Source organism: Apium graveolens, chromosome 10 (assembly GCF_009905375.1).
Source record: "Apium graveolens cultivar Ventura chromosome 10, ASM990537v1, whole genome shotgun sequence".
NCBI classification, from domain to species: domain Eukaryota; kingdom Viridiplantae; phylum Streptophyta; class Magnoliopsida; order Apiales; family Apiaceae; genus Apium; species Apium graveolens.
This window is the reverse complement of record NC_133656.1, coordinates 212,727,881-212,743,810: the sequence shown is the minus strand read 5'-3', so window position 1 is coordinate 212,743,810 and position 15,930 is coordinate 212,727,881. Positions and strand designations below refer to the sequence as shown.

Here is a 15,930-nt window from a genome sequence, read left to right as displayed (position 1 = left end):
AATAGGGTTCATCTTGTTGGAACACAAACAATGTCATGGACTTCTAATATCCTGACTCTAACTCGTACCAAATCTTGTGTTCTTTGAAAGGGCCGGCCTTTTTAAAAGACCTTCCTATATTCTGTTTAGCAATTCTTCCATAATTGAAGTAGCTGAAACTGTTGAAGATTTATTCAGCTGGACGATGCAACGTAGGCCGAATTCACAATTTCTTCTCATGGAACCTTGTACTTAGCTTTCTACTCCCCTTGACTGGTTCCTCAGCTCTAAGCATCCGCCCCGACAATTTTTTTTCATATAACATTACTCACAGTTCACAATTGTTGCACTAGGGTCTTAAAAATTATGATTACAATATCGCACCCACGCTTTTAAAAGTTTTTTTCTAGCGATTGAATCTGAGGAGAGCCACATACATTTCTTGCATATATAGTTACATTACATTAACAGGTTTGTGCTTACTGTTGTCCCTACTTGGATCATAATATAGAGAAACAACGCCTTAGAAGTCAGTTGCAACTTGCAATTTTCTTATGTATCAGGTTGGAAAACAGAAAAATTAAGTACCTTCTTCCATGTTAGGTACCCACGTCTCTAAAGTTTTAGTAAAACTTGAACATCTGAACTGTGTGTTTTTCATCGTAAGCAGTGACAGAGTAATAAAATACAACATTTGTGTCTGCCGAAGTACAAGTACAATGCATATTTGATCTGAGGCACAAATAATTACAACCAGCTGGTTAATTATAGGATAAAATATAACAGCTCCTGCCAGCTGATCAACTTATGGGAATATTTGGGCAGAATACTAGATTCTCTTCAATATTGTAATTTTATCTATTAAGGACTTGCTATCCAGTCCCTTGGTGTAAAAGTTTTGCATGTACTCTTGTAGTGTAAAATCTCTGTACACCGGAGGGTTTTCTGGTGTCAACAACTCCGGTAGAGGCCCATAGTATTTCCCTCCATCTGCTGATTCTTTCCATGTTGACACATTCATAAACATCACAATTGAGATCCTTGATTCTCTGTTCGAGTTGGCTATTACCCTGTGCTCTACACTTTTATACTCCCCATTACTCGCAATCTACAACCAAACAAATTTAATTCTTACACAGGAGGATCGGAACTTTCAGATATTACAAACTAAATCGATAATTTGTATAACCAAGAATAATGATTTGTCCCACCTTGACAAATTATTTCTGCATAATTTATAGCATTTGCAGACTAAAATGATTTCTGTGGAACGTGCCCTGTACATTTTATATATTTAATTAAAAACAGAAAAAATGAGTTACCTGAAGTATATCTCCAATGTTAATAATTAAACCTCCATGCAAAGGCTTGACATCAACCCACTCCTGGCCGTGCTTAACCTGCAACCCCTGAACCTGATTCTGCAACAGAACAGTAATAATCGTGGGATCAGTATGCGACGTAATCCCCATAGTCAGATCAGGCTGAGGACAGTACGGATAAATATGCCCAACAAAAACTCTTGCACCACAAAAGTCCAAGTCCTTGAACTTTCCACCCTCCAACCCTAATCCTAAAGCCAACAACTCCAACACACTCTCTCCGACCTTCTTCGCGTGCACGTCCCACTGCACCACCTCTCTCCTGCAAATCTCCGGTATCTCCTCTTCAGCTACAGCTTCTGGAGCCATCCACACCTGCAACGAGTCGTGCCAGCAGGCAGCCTTTGATCGGTACAAATCATTATTACTAGCATACATAACTCCACGTCCCTCTTCTCTTCCGTAGTACTTTGCCTTAACTTCACTTGGCTGCTCGTGAAATGATTTAATCGCGGCGATCGTTTCTTCCAAGACAGAGACTGGAGAGCTATGGTTTATCACCTGGAAGAAGCCCCATGTTTGGGCAGCTTCACGGATTTGTTCAACGATTTTTGGTTTATAAACATCAGAGTGTAATTGAGAGAGATCAATTACTGGAATTGACAGAGTGGATTGTGTAAGGTTGCGAGAGAGATTTTCGACGGGGTGGATGAAGAAGTCGGGGATGGTGGTGACACCGGAATCAGATAGGCCTTTAACACCGGCCTTGGTTTCATCGAAATCTTTTAGACTTTTCAATCGTTGCTCATCTTGAAGATCACTGTTGGTGGTTGTAGGAGCCATTGCTTTGTTATTTTTTGTAGAAATGTTTTGACGTTGTCGTAGTGTTAAAGTTGCATGTACGTACAAATGCAAAATGTACATTGTTTTCATTTCATTGGTATGGAATTTATAGACGTGGAGGAGTTTTAACTCAAGTATTTAGCATTAAATAATCCGAGGGTCATCACTTTTTTACCTTCAAATTTAATAAATCCGCGTTATTTGAATGTGAATATTCATAATAATATGAATTGTCAAGATCAGAACTAATCACCTATTCACCTAAGATCATAATAATATGGACAGTTTTGAGAATAGTTGCAAAAGGATGGGAGTATCTTTCACAGTGGAATGCGGCTCAGAGTAGAGAATATTCAGTGCCTCTCATCCCTATAGTCGAAGGAGATGGGGCTACAATGGTCAAGCCACAACATGATACAGTAAAGATCACAGTGGATACTTCTATTTATCAAAACCTTGGAATGGCAGGTGCTGGTATTATTGCTCGCAACCATGATGGCCATTTAATCTTGGAAAAGTCGATATGTAGTCTAGATGTTATGAATCCAACGTTGGCGGAAGCTATGGCTGTTAAAGAGGCGTTGAGATGGGCAATGAAGATGGGGTGGAGTTCGGTTACTATAGAGTCTGATTGTATGGTGGTTATTCAGTTAATCAGGAGTAGCACATCCATGAGATCGGGGTTGGCATGGAAATTGAAGCTTGTAGAGGAATAGTTTATCAGTATAACAACTTTAAGTTGTATTTTATTAAGCGGTCTGCGAATATATCGGCTCACGAACTTGCTCGAATGTCATATATGTATTCTGATCGTACGTTTGATTGGAGTTCTGTTCCGATCAATATTAATGATTGTATTATGAATGACTTAATAATATAAACATTCGCATTTCGTCAAAAAAAATTACACAGTCAAATCAGTTTATATATGTGCAAAAATATAAGAAAAAAACAGACGGAGTAATCGAGTAGGAGATTCCTCGGCATTGGTCTTATCTTAGATTAATGGTGCAGAGGTGCTTACCCAGAGAGCCGTGTTTGAAGAGGATTACACGTAAAGATAAAATTAATGTTGGGTACTGATAATTAAGTGTTTAAATATACTAAAGAATTATACTGAAAACTATCTTTCAGAATCAAAGCGTGACTCCGTGATAGTGCTTGCTACCTAACAGCTAGGTACAAAAGTTATTGATGATTTGGAGTGATGCGATCGGCTGGACATAATAGCCTTGGTGCGTTGCGTGCCTGCAATGACTTGGGAAATTTCTTGTTTCTTTAATATCTCTTTTTTTTGTAATATCCCTGAAAAGAAGAATAAATATTTTATTTATAACATTTATTTAAAATTATTACGATCACATATTTATATAATATACTTACATTAACATCCATCGTCTCTTTTTTTTTGGTATATAGTCAATCTTCAATTTTTTTGTAACGTGCTAATCAAACCAAATCGAATAAAATAAGGCGGAGGAAATATTTTTTAATGTTAATGATCAGTCAGCTTCCATATATTGAACCATCCATGACACTAAAAAATCTATATTAAAGAATACATAAATGAATTACGATTCCCTATTTTGAAAGGATAATATTTTTACAGTTTTAATACACATGCTTGAACTCTTATGATAAATAAAAGAAGGATAGATTAAATTGATATCAAAGGGTCCTTATGATTACTTTTTGAAAAGTCATCCGGCCTCACTGATTTTGGATTGGACATGAAAGTGTCTGTAAAGCTATTCTGTTTACGGAGTACTGGGTTGTGGAGGCACGTGGGCACAGTGGAGGACTAGCGTTAGTTATGGAGAACTAATGGTGGATGTCAGGTAACAGATAGTGACACTCATTACATAGACTTTGAGGTAGAAGATGAACAGGTGGGATGATGGAGGTATACCGGGTATTATGGGTGTCTTGAGCGTGGAAGAAGAAGATTTTCTTGGGAGATTTTATCGGGTTTGGCTGGAAATTCAACGCTTCCATGGTGTATTCTTGGTGATTTTAATGATATGACGGAGGTAGGGGATAAACGAGGTGGGCGTGAACAACCACTTAGTTTGCTAACAGGTTTTTCAGAGGCGATTAATGACTGTGGGTTGATGGATATGGGGTTCAACGGGGAAAAGTACACTTGCGAGAAGTCCAGAGGTAAGTCAAATTGGACGCAAGAAAGATTAGGCAGAGCGTTTATAAATCAGTTGTGGCGAGATTTGTTTCCACAGGCAGAGTTAAGAGTGATGGATGTATCTACATCGGATCATTTGGCTACGAGAAAATGAGTGTAAGAATATTGTTGTAAGCGGATGGGAAGAAGTTGCAGACAGAGAAATTATGGAAAAAATCGAGTATTGTGGACTTAAGCTACAAGAATGGGGAGGGGGACTGAGTAATGAATATAAAGAAAAATTGAAGTTGTGCAGAGAGAGGCTTTGAAAATTACGATCTAGAAGAGATGCTCATGGTATAAGCGTGTATAATGAAGTTAGATGGGAGTTTTTTGTCGAAAGTTCATGGGTACAGGAGAGTTTCCAACGGAAGTAAATCGAACTTTAATCTACCTCATTCCGAAGGTTAAGGGTCCTGAAACGATGGCATATTTGCGCCCAATATCGTTGTGTAATGTTCCTGTGAGAATTTTATCAAAAGTTTTGGCAAATAGATTGAAAGGGTGCCTTGGCTCTATTAATTCGGATAAGCAGAGTGATTTCGTAGAAGGGCGGCTGCTTACTGGTAACGCACTTGTGGCTTTTGAGGTTAATCATTATATGAGAAGGAAGAAATATGGGAATAATGGAGTGGCGGGATTAAAAATCGATATATCGAAGGCGTACAATAGATTAGAGTGGGGAATTGCCAGCATGATGAATAAATTCGGGTTTCAACAAACGTGGATTGACAGAGTGATGAAGCTAATCTCTTCGATGTCATACAGCTTTATGTATAATAGTCGAGACTTTGGTAGTGTTATCCCATCTCGTGGTATAAGGCAGGGGGGGCCAATATCATCATATATTTACATTCTTTGTGTTGAGGGGTTGAGTGCGATGATTACGCGGAATGAAAGTGTAGGGTTGTTACATGGATGTACCATTGCGCGAGGGGCACCCACGACATCGCATCTATTATTCGCCGACGATTGTTATTTTTTCTTTAGAGTCGTGGAGGGGGAGGCAAATATAATGAAGAGAATCTTGAACAGATATGAAGAGATTTCGGGCCAGGTTGTTAATTATAATAAATCCACGGTGGTGTTTTCTCCTAATACAAGTGAAGATAATAGAAGAAGAGTGTGTGTTCAGTTGAGAGTTCGAGCAGTTAATAATCCAGGAGATTATCTGGGTATGCCAATGATGGTGGGTAGGAGAAAGGCGGAGAAATTTAAATTCTTGTTGGATAAGATTGAGCAGAAATTAAAGAATTGGGGGAATCAAGTCATCTCGAAAGGAGGCAAGATCACGCTTCTAAAAGCAGCAGCACAAACCATCCCAAATTTTTGGATGAGTTTGTTCTTAATTCCGAGAGAGATTGTCGAAGGGATTCAGAGGAGGATGAATAAGTATTGGTGGGGGAATGGTGGCGAAACAGGTGGAATAAGGTGGCTGGCATGGGAAAGGTTATGTGAAGTTAAAGAGGTGGGAGGACTGGGGTTTAAAAGTTTGAGTGAATTCAACGTAGCAATGCTTGCGAAACAGGCATGGCGTTTGCTGAACAATGAAAACCAGGTGGTAACTCAGCTAATGAAGGCTATGTATTATCCAAAAACAAATGTTTTAAATGCTTCTTTGGGTGATATTCCGAGTTATGTTTGGCGTAGTATTTTTGAAGTTATGCATGTGATGAAACAAGGATGTAGGACGCGTATAGGGGATGGAAAGGATACAAAAATCTGGATGGTACCTTGGCTGCCTGATGGGGCGAATGAATATGTTACAAGTGTGCTGCACCAGGAGCTTACAGATGGCACAGTTCATAGCTTGATGACTGAGGATGGGCGGGAATGGGAGGCAAATATCTTAAACGAGTTGTGTAATGACAGAGATAAAGAGTTTATATATCAAGTACCAATACCGTTACAGAATAATAGTAAAGACTTGATTAATGTTCCAAGAATTCAAACATTTTTCAATTTCTCTACCAATATCATCTCCTTTATGACTAGAAATTGGGCAAAAATTCAGAATTCTCTTATGCAATTTCCAGTTATCATCAATAAAATGAACAGTGAGACACATATAAGTAATGTTTTGCAAAGATGTCCATATATCAGTTGTGAAACAAATTCTTTGAGTATATTTTTGCAAAAAATAAGCTAACTTTTCATTTCATCTAAGTAAACTTATAGGGAACCCCTAGCCACTGTATGACGTGAAGGCATATTAAATCGAGGTTCACAAAATTTAACAAAATGACGAAAACCCTCTCGTTCCACAAACATGAAAGGTAACTCATCAACAACTATCATCTTGCACAATTCTTTTTTCAAGAGCTCCTGATCAAATTTAACATTTAAAAGTGATGCAGTATTACCATCAAAAGCAAGGCATTTTTGTTTTTTGTTTTCCCTGTATTAGGATTTTTCATACATGAATGAAAATGCTTCCACGATGTACTTGTACCATTTCTGCCACCGGCTTTGTAATTTTTTTACAATACTTGCATCTAGCCTTGATTTCTCTTTTCCCGGGATCTGCTAATTTATCAAAACCTAGCCAAACAGCAGAACTATCTTTCTTATTCATTGATGTAGCAGTTTCACTAACCTTGGGCTGTGTAGATTCAATTTCAATGTTTGGAGTAGTAGTGTCCTCATTTCCTTGAGCTGGATTACATTGATCATCATCTCCTTGGGATTGAACTTCAACTTCGTGAATTAACATATACAGTCAGTCAGATTAAATAAAATCAGCACAACAATATCAATACACAATATAAAGAACTGAGAATTAAAATTAAAGTAACAATTATTTCGATACAGATGATGTTAGAAAATTAGGATTTTAGAGCTTAATTTAATTATGTTCTTGATGTTAATCCTAAAATCTAATGATTGGAAATTGTTCAATGATATTTGAACTTAAATTTTCATGTATGGTTTTAAAAAATTTCTTAATGAAATCCATATGAAATGAGAGTTGAAAGTAGCTTGGAAAAAGCTTGGAAAATTTGAGAATGTTTGTCCCACATTGAAATAAATAAAGGGGGTTGTGTGCTTTATATGGTATTACCCACATGAGTAGTATACAACTACTAAGGTGTGTGATGGTCCATTGTGTTGTTGTGTGCTTCACGCGCGCACACACACACGCGCGCCCCGCCATGCCACGCACCGCACCGGACCGGACCGGACCGGGTCGGGTCGAAGGGAGATTTGGGCGAATGTCTCGGCGTCTCGCGTACGCGAGACGACCTGGGCGAGGATTTTATTTATTTGAGAATTATTTTAATTCGAATTTATTTATCGGTGACTGGATTATTGGGCTGGGTACTGAAATAGGCTAAGTCACTTTGTTAGTGGGCTTAGTCTGAATATATTGAACCTGCAAATAATCTGATCTGTAACAAGTTCTGATATCAAAATCAGAACTTAAGAACTGATGAATAAAATCAGAACTTAACAAGTTCTGATATCAGAACTTAAGAACTGATGAATAAAATCAGAACTTAACAAGTTCTGATATCAGAGTCAGAACTTAAGTACTGATGAATCAAATCAGAACTTAACTTAAGTTCTGATAATAATGTGGGTGTTAATGTGAAAAGCTGTTACAAATAATTTAAATTCAAAAGCTGATCAGTTTTGATTTTTTCATTAATGAATTCAAAATCTGATCAGTTTTGATTTTTTCATTAATGAAGCAGTTTAATTCAGACATTAAGTGTGTGGACAGTTTCATTTTTTCCTCTCCTATAAATAGAGGTTAAAGTGAATGTATGATATACACTACATTCTCTTCTCTTCTCTTCAACCTCTCTACATTTCTCTCCCACAAGTCCTGAAGTGCTGATATTTTTCGGCGACTGAGGTGCTGGTCGAAGTGGAGCTTTTGTTGTTGCTGTTAACATAAACTCCGAGCTGTTTTATCTTGGTGGAGATATTGTGCGCATCCCAAACGCAGCAGGTAGGGGCAATATTCTCTTCAAGAGCAGCCAGGACTTCGAGCAAGGCCTGGTGACTCAGCTGTGATCATTTCTCTTGGCATTTTGTATCTGTGAACCTTTATTTCAGTCACTGTTAAAAGCTATGGTTTCGGGTACATCTTTCTTTCTCTCCTCGTTATTTCAGTTACTGATTTTGTTTACCTGCATGTTTTGTTTTGTTAACTGTGGTCTTGGCCTAAACTTGCTAAATTCTTTATACACTTGCTTCTATGTTGCTATATTTGTTAGTGAGATTTACAACATTCTTGAAGAGAATATTAGTTATATAGAATTTAGCATAATGGTTAACGAAAGTGAGGTTATCGTTGGTGGTGGTAGCAGTTCGGGTGCAACTGCTGGGGCCATTGATTGGACCACCTATAGTTTCCCACAAGCTGTTGAACTAACCGGTTTACCGGAGAAATTCAACGGTGGCATTGGCTTTTCTCGCTGGCAGAAAAGGATGAAGTCGTGGTTGACTATAAAGGGTCTGTGGCCGGTTGTGGAATATGAGAAACCAGTAGTGGATCAAGAGAAGGCTGACACAGTTAAGGCTTTTGCGAAGTGGGCTGAGAAGGATGGAGTGGCTAGGGCAGCCATTCTGACGGCACTAACAAATACTTTGTTTGATGTCTATTCTTCTGATGCCTACTCTGCAAAACTCTTATGGGAGAAGCTGGACCAGACACATAATACTGACTCACAAGGTCTAGAAAAGTATTCTGTGGCAAGGTTCCTCGAGTTCAAGCTGGTGGACAATAAGTCTATGACTGAGCAGGTGCATGAATTCGAGATGATAGTGCATGCTTTGAAGGAGTCTGGAATGAATCTCCCGGAGAAGTTCAAGGTGATGAGTGTGATTGAAAAACTCCCGAAGTCTTGGGAAGAGTTCTCTCTCTCCCTGAAAAGACAGAAAGGAGAGATCACCTGGACCAACCTTATGCTGGACATCTCGGTGCAAGAACAACACAAGTCCAAACAGGGACATGTGATGCCAACTGAACACGGTACCTCGAAGGTAAACATAGCAACTGTAGGACAAAAGAGGAAGGCTTTTGCTAAGAAAGCTAATAGTAATAAACCTAAGAGTGACAAGGACAAGGCCAAGAAACCCAAGGCAAATAAACCATGCTGGTCTTGTGGGCAGGTTGGGCACTGGAGTAAGGACTGCCCTACGAAGAAAGCGAAGAAAACCGAGGTAGCGCAAACAAATGTTGTGCTTGGAACCGCAAGTGGGCCTGTAGTGAACATGGTTGTTGGTGAGGCTACGGCTTCTGAAACCGACATTGACCGGTATGTATCCTACAACCCTGTGATATTTTCTACCTATCTGTCAAATGAATGGTTGATAGATACTGGAGCTAATGTACATATTTGTGCTGATATTAGTTTATTTGTATCCTATCAACAGAGTCATAGCCTGACTGTGAAGATGGGGAATGCTAGTGTTGCTCAATTATATGGAGTTGGAAACGTGGATCTGAAGTTCCCTTCAGGACGTATTCTATCTCTGACGAGAGTGCATCATGTTCCCAACATGCGTAGAAATATAATAAGTGGAAGCTGTTTAGTTTCTAGTGGTTTTGAAATTTCGTTCAAGTGTAATAAAGTAGTTCTTATTCACACTGGTACATTCTTTGGCAAGGTTTACTTGTCAAATGGTTTATTTGTTATTAATGCGGATCCCGTTTTGGGAAATTTGAATAATAATGTTATTCCTACTGTTAAATGTATTGAATCCTCAGATATATGGCATGCTAGACTAGGTCATTTAAACTTTGGTGCTCTTAAGAACATGATGAACTTAGAGTTGATTCCAAAATATACCATAGAAAAGAATTCTAAATGTCAAGTATGTGTGTCTGCTAAACAGATAAGGAAACCTTTTCATAACGTTGTTAGGGATTCAGACTTGTTAGATTTAGTACACACTGATATTTGTGAATTTGGTGGTGTGTTGACCAAGGACCAGTTTAGATACTTCATTACTTTTATAGATGATAGTAGTAGATACTGTTATGTTTATTTACTTAGACATAAGGATGAAGCACTTAGTAAATTCATTATATATAAAACTGAAGTAGAAAAACAAACTAGTAAGCTACTTAAAAGATTGAGATCTGATAGAGGTGGTGAGTATACGAGTAATGCTTTTAATGAATTTTGTGCAAATAATGGTATAGTTCATGAAGTTACTCCATCATACACACCTGAGTCTAATGGGGTTGCTGAGCGAAAGAACAGAACATTTAAAGATATGATTAATAGTATGCTTATTAACTCTGGGTTGCCTAAATACATGTGGGGAGAGGCTCTAAATACGGCTTGCCATATTTTGAATAGAGTCCCTCTGAAACACATGGATAAAACACCCTTGGAGTTATGGAAAGGCAGGATGACTAGTCTTAAGTATCTTCGTGTGTGGGGGTGCCTTGCTAAGGTGCTTGTTCCTGAACACAAGAGAAAGAAACTAGGTCCAAAGACTGTTGACTGTATCTTTCTGGGCTATCTTGAAACCACTACAGCTATGAGATTTTTAGTGTTAAAATCTGACATAGATGGTATAGTGGCAAACACGATAGTTGAATTTCGAGATGCGACATTCTTTGAGGATGTCTACCCTATGAAGACTGGAATACCTGAAACGACTTCTGAGGAAGATCCTACTCACACATCAAGTTCTATTCCTGATCATGTGGAAAAGATGACAAATGTGGGGGCGGAACCTAGTAGTAGCTCTATTCCTAAGGAACTAGAGGAACCAAGGAGAAGTAAGCGTGCAAAGGTAGTCAAGGATTTTGGAGGTGATTTCATCACTTACAATATCGAGGACGAACCTTTAACTTTCCGACAAGCTATGGATTCTTCTGAGTCAAGGCACTGGAAGGGCGATGTCAAGAGTGAAATTGACTCTATTGTTTCTAATGGAACATGGGAGTTGGTTGATCTCCCTCCTGGGTGTTCTACTATTGGGTGCAAATGGGTCTTTAAAAGGAAGTTGAACCCTGACGGCTCAATAGATAAGTACAAAGCTAGACTAGTAGCTAAGGGTTTTAAGCAAAAGGAAGAAATTGATTATTTTGATACATACTCTCCGGTTGTAAGAATGGTAACAATCCGAATGCTTATAGCATTGGCTTCAGTCCATGGTCTTATCATCCATCAGATGGATGTAAAGACGGCTTTTCTTCATGGTGAACTTGAGGAAGAGATTTATATGGATCAGCCTGATGGATTTGTTGCATCAGGCAATAAAAGGAAAGTATGTAAGTTGATCAAGTCCATCTATGGCTTGAAACAAGCTCCCAGAGATTGGCATAAAAAGTTTGATGAAACTATATTGCCTTTCAGTTATAAGATTAATGAAAGTGATAAGTGTGTCTACACTAAAGTTAAAGGTAATGAGTGTGTTATCTTGTGCCTATATGTGGATGATATTTTATTGTTTGGAACCAATATTGAGATTATTAACGAGACTAAAGAATTCTTGAAAAGGCATTTTGAAATGAAGGATATGGGTGAGGCAAGTGTGATTCTTGGAATCAAATTGATTCAGTCCACTGAAGGAATAACCTTGACTCAATCTCATTATATAGAGAAATCTATACTTGAGAAATATGGTTATTCACAGTGTAGAATCGCTAGTACACCTTATGATTCGAAAGTTTCCCTTGTCAAGAATACTTCAGGAGTGCCTGTGTCTCAGTTAAGGTATTCTCAGATTATTGGGAGCTTGCAGTATCTTGCTAACTGCACTAGACCAGATATTTCATATTCTGTGTCTAAATTGGCTAGATATACAAGCTGTCCAAACAGAACTCATTAGGATGCTCTTGATAGAGTACTTAGATATCTAAAAGGCACAATGTACCTTAGTTTACACTACAGGAGATTTCCTGGTGTGCTTGAAGGGTACAGTGATGCAAGTTGGATAGCTAAGAAGTCTGGTTCCAATGGAGTGACTGGATACGTGTTCACCTTGGCTGGTGGAGCAATATCCTGGAAGTCAAGCAGACAGACTATTGTTACTCGATCTACTTTTGAGGCTGAGTTGTGTGCACTTGACGCCACAGGGACGGAGGCTGAATGGTTACACGGACTTATGTCTGCAATACCTGTAGTAAGCAGACCGCTTCCTGCTATTGCTATTCACTGTGATAGTCGAACAACTATCGACAAAATTAGCAGTAAAAAGCATAATGCTAAAACTAAGAGACACATCCAAGTTAGACTCAAGTCTATAAGGGGTTTAGTGACTGATAGGATCATAGCTATAGAGTTCATAGGAACTCAGAATAATATAGCTGATCCTCTTACTAAAGGACTGGAACCTGCAGTGGTCCTTAAGTCAAGGTTGGGGATGGGACTGTCAACCCATCATAATTCATCAACAGTGGGAACCCAATACACATGAGAGGAGATCCCTCGAAGTGTATTCAATGGGTAATAACAAGCTGTAAGGATGAGTTGGTAGTACCTTTGCTACATAGATGATACTATAGTATCTGAGTCTATCCCCTGTAAACCTAGAAGGTACTGACACTGCCAGAAAAGCAAGAGTGTTAAAACTCTGAATGTGATCAAGTCATTTGACGAGATAGAGGCAGTATATCTCTGGAGATGCCCAGCTAAGCGAATGTAATTGTGTGGTCGCAATTAGAGGATAGGGTTAATCCTTGAAGCATTCGACGAACAGGATCGAGACATGACCATTAATGTCTCAAAGCCGTAGATTGACACCATAACCTTTGACTTGTCGTCGTCTATGGAATATGGTTATACTAAACGGATTAAGATTCAAGGTGAAACATTCCATCTGAGTCCGATAGCCATTGAAGTAGAGGAATTGGGAGGGTTCAAACCCGGAAGGGTGCCGACTCTGAAAAACAAGTCATGATGGGAAATTTATCACATTTCTGTATGGATTTGTGGGGGATTGTTAGAAAATTAGGATTTTAGAGCTTAATTTAATTATGTTCTTGATGTTAATCCTAAAATCTAATGATTGGAAATTGTTCAATGATATTTGAACTTAAATTTTCATGTATGGTTTTAAGAATTTTCTTAATGAAATCCATATGAAATGAGAGTTGAAAGTAGCTTGGAAAAAGCTTGGAAAATTTGAGAATGTTTGTCCCACATTGAAATAAATAAAGGGGGTTGTGTGCTTTATATGGTATTACCCACATGAGTAGTATACAACTACTAAGGTGTGTGATGGTCCATTGTGTTGTTGTGTGCTTCACGCGCGCACACACACACGCGCGCCCCGCACCGCACCGGACCGGGTCGGGTCGAAGGGCGATTTGGGCGAATGTCTCGGCGTCTCGCGTACGCGAGGCGACCTGGGCGAGGATTTTATTTATTTGAGAATTATTTTAATTCGAATTTATTTATCGGTGACTGGATTATTGGGCTGGGTACTGAAATAGGCTAAGTCACTTTGTTAGTGGGCTTAGTCTAAATATATTGAACCTGCAAATAATCTGATCTGTAACAAGTTCTGATATCAAAATCAGAACTTAAGAACTGATGAATAAAATCAGAACTTAATAAGTTCTGATATCAGAACTTAAGAACTGATGAATAAAATCAGAACTTAACAAGTTCTGATATCAGAGTCAGAACTTAAGTACTGATGAATCAAATCAGAACTTAACTTAAGTTCTGATAATAATGTGGGTGTTAATGTGAAAAGCTGTTACAAATAATTTAAATTCAAAAGCTGATCAGTTTTGATTTTTTCATTAATGAATTCAAAATCTGATCAGTTTTGATTTTTTCATTAATGAAGCAGTTTAATTCAGACATTAAGTGTGTGGACAGATTCATTTTTTCCTCTCCTATAAATAGAGGTTAAAGTGAATGTATGATATACACTACATTCTCTTCTCTTCTCTTCAACCTCTCTGCATTTCTCTCCCACAAGTCCTGAAGTGCTGATATTTTCCGGCGACTGAGGTGCTGGTCGAAGTGGAGCTTTTGTTGTTGTTGTTAACATAAACTCCGAGCTGTTTTATCCTGGTGGAGATATTGTGCGCATCCCAAACGCAGCAGATTCTCTTCAAGAGCAGCCAGGACTTCGAGCAAGGCCTGGTGACTCAGCTGTGATCATTTCTCTTGACATTTTGTATCTGTGAACCTTTATTTCAGTCACTGTTAAAAGCTATGGTTTCGGGTATATCTTTCTTTCTCTCCTCGTTATTTCAGTTACTGATTTTGTTTACCTGCATGTTTTATTTTGTTAACTGTGGTCTTGGCCTAAACTTGCTAAATTCTTTATACAATTGCTTCTATGTTGCTATATTTGTTAGTGAGATTTACAACAGATGTAACCCAAAATCTCACCTTGCAAAAAGCTATAGACTGTAAATGAAATTGAAGGTTTAATAATATAGGGAATGAAAGGGGTAAGATTTCGTGGAATCATGGGAGACGATAGAGATAAGCACGGGAGAGTGGATTGAGGAGGGATCGTGTAGTTAACTTATCTGATTTGATATACTTCACGAGTCACGGCTCACAAGTCACAAGCATATCAGAAGTTTGGTTTTGTTTAGATAAGATTAGTGTAAACGAATATATATTATTTTATATATTTATTATAGATGCGGTTCGGTTTGATAGCGGGTTGGTTTAATATAAAACCGGAACCAAACCACGAACCTCGGTTTATAAATTATACGAACCGAATCCACGAACCTCGTTTCGATTTTGGTTCGGATCGGATTTAAATCGGATTGATTTTTGCGGATTTTACGGTTCAACCCGAATCATGAGCACCCCTAGCACTTAGCAATAAAATATGAGAGAGTTTTATTCGACTATTAAAAGGTTTCCTATGAAGTATAAAAAAATTGCTACTAACACAAATACAAATCTGCATTCAATATAATATGTTAAATAGTTTTACTAAGCATCAAATCGAATTACTTAAGAATGATTATTTTAATTTCATAAAAAAACAAAAATGTTAATAATTTTCTCGAACCGGATGAGCGAAGCACAGTATTTTTATCTACTTATCAAGTATTGTATATATGAGTCATAACGAGTGGCTTGGGCATTTTGCCCCACTATTTTTTCATGCTAAATTTTTTAATATTTGTTTTTTTTATCTTTATGCACATATTTTAGTGTAGTTTATAGTTTATTAATTATGTAATTAGATTATTATATATTGTAAAAATTATAAATTTAAACTTTAGTTTAATATTCTTATTTTGGAAAAAATGAATTTCCAAGAATTAAAGTAAAAATATATATATTTAAGTTATATGGTAGAAAATTTTAAAAATACACTTAAAATTCTTTAAAGTAACAAGGTTCGGATTATGAAAACATATTATTTTAGCGAGTTTATTACATTATTGTGAGTAAAAATACATTGTGCTTATTATATTGAAACCGTAAAAAATATTAATTATCGAGATTCAACCATATTTATGGAATCATCAAAAAGTAAATGTGAGTAAAATAAATGTTAGACAAAAAAATCTGAATTTGACTAAAAGTCATGCAAAATATTTGGGACACATGAGAATTTGATATTTCTATGTACATGAATGAACTTGAAAACAAAGTCATTAAATCTATATCTACACATTTCCTCGCTAAGCTACAATATTCAGAATAA

At 37.6% G+C, this 15,930-nt stretch overlaps 1 protein-coding gene across 1 annotated transcript; it reads right to left on the bottom strand.

Moving 5' to 3' along the window:
* Positions 1-509: 509 nt before the first annotated feature.
* LOC141693743 (1-aminocyclopropane-1-carboxylate oxidase homolog 12-like) lies at positions 510-2,249 on the bottom strand. The gene is made up of 2 exons (XM_074498903.1): positions 1,302-2,249; positions 510-1,087 (listed from the first exon to the last, which is right to left on the bottom strand). Exons 1-2 carry the CDS (start codon positions 2,232-2,234, stop codon positions 809-811), a joined length of 1,212 nt encoding a protein of 403 aa, XP_074355004.1. The 5' UTR covers positions 2,235-2,249; the 3' UTR covers positions 510-808.
* Between the last annotated feature and the right edge of the window lie 13,681 nt (positions 2,250-15,930).

Coding starts and splice junctions, on each gene's coding strand:
- LOC141693743 (XM_074498903.1), bottom strand. CDS start 2,234: ATGAAAACAATGTACATTTTGCATTTGTACGTACATGCAACTTTAACA. Junction 1,088..1,301: donor ACATTGGAGATATACTTCAG/GTAACTCATTTT, acceptor GTTTGGTTGTAG/ATTGCGAGTAATGGGGAGTA.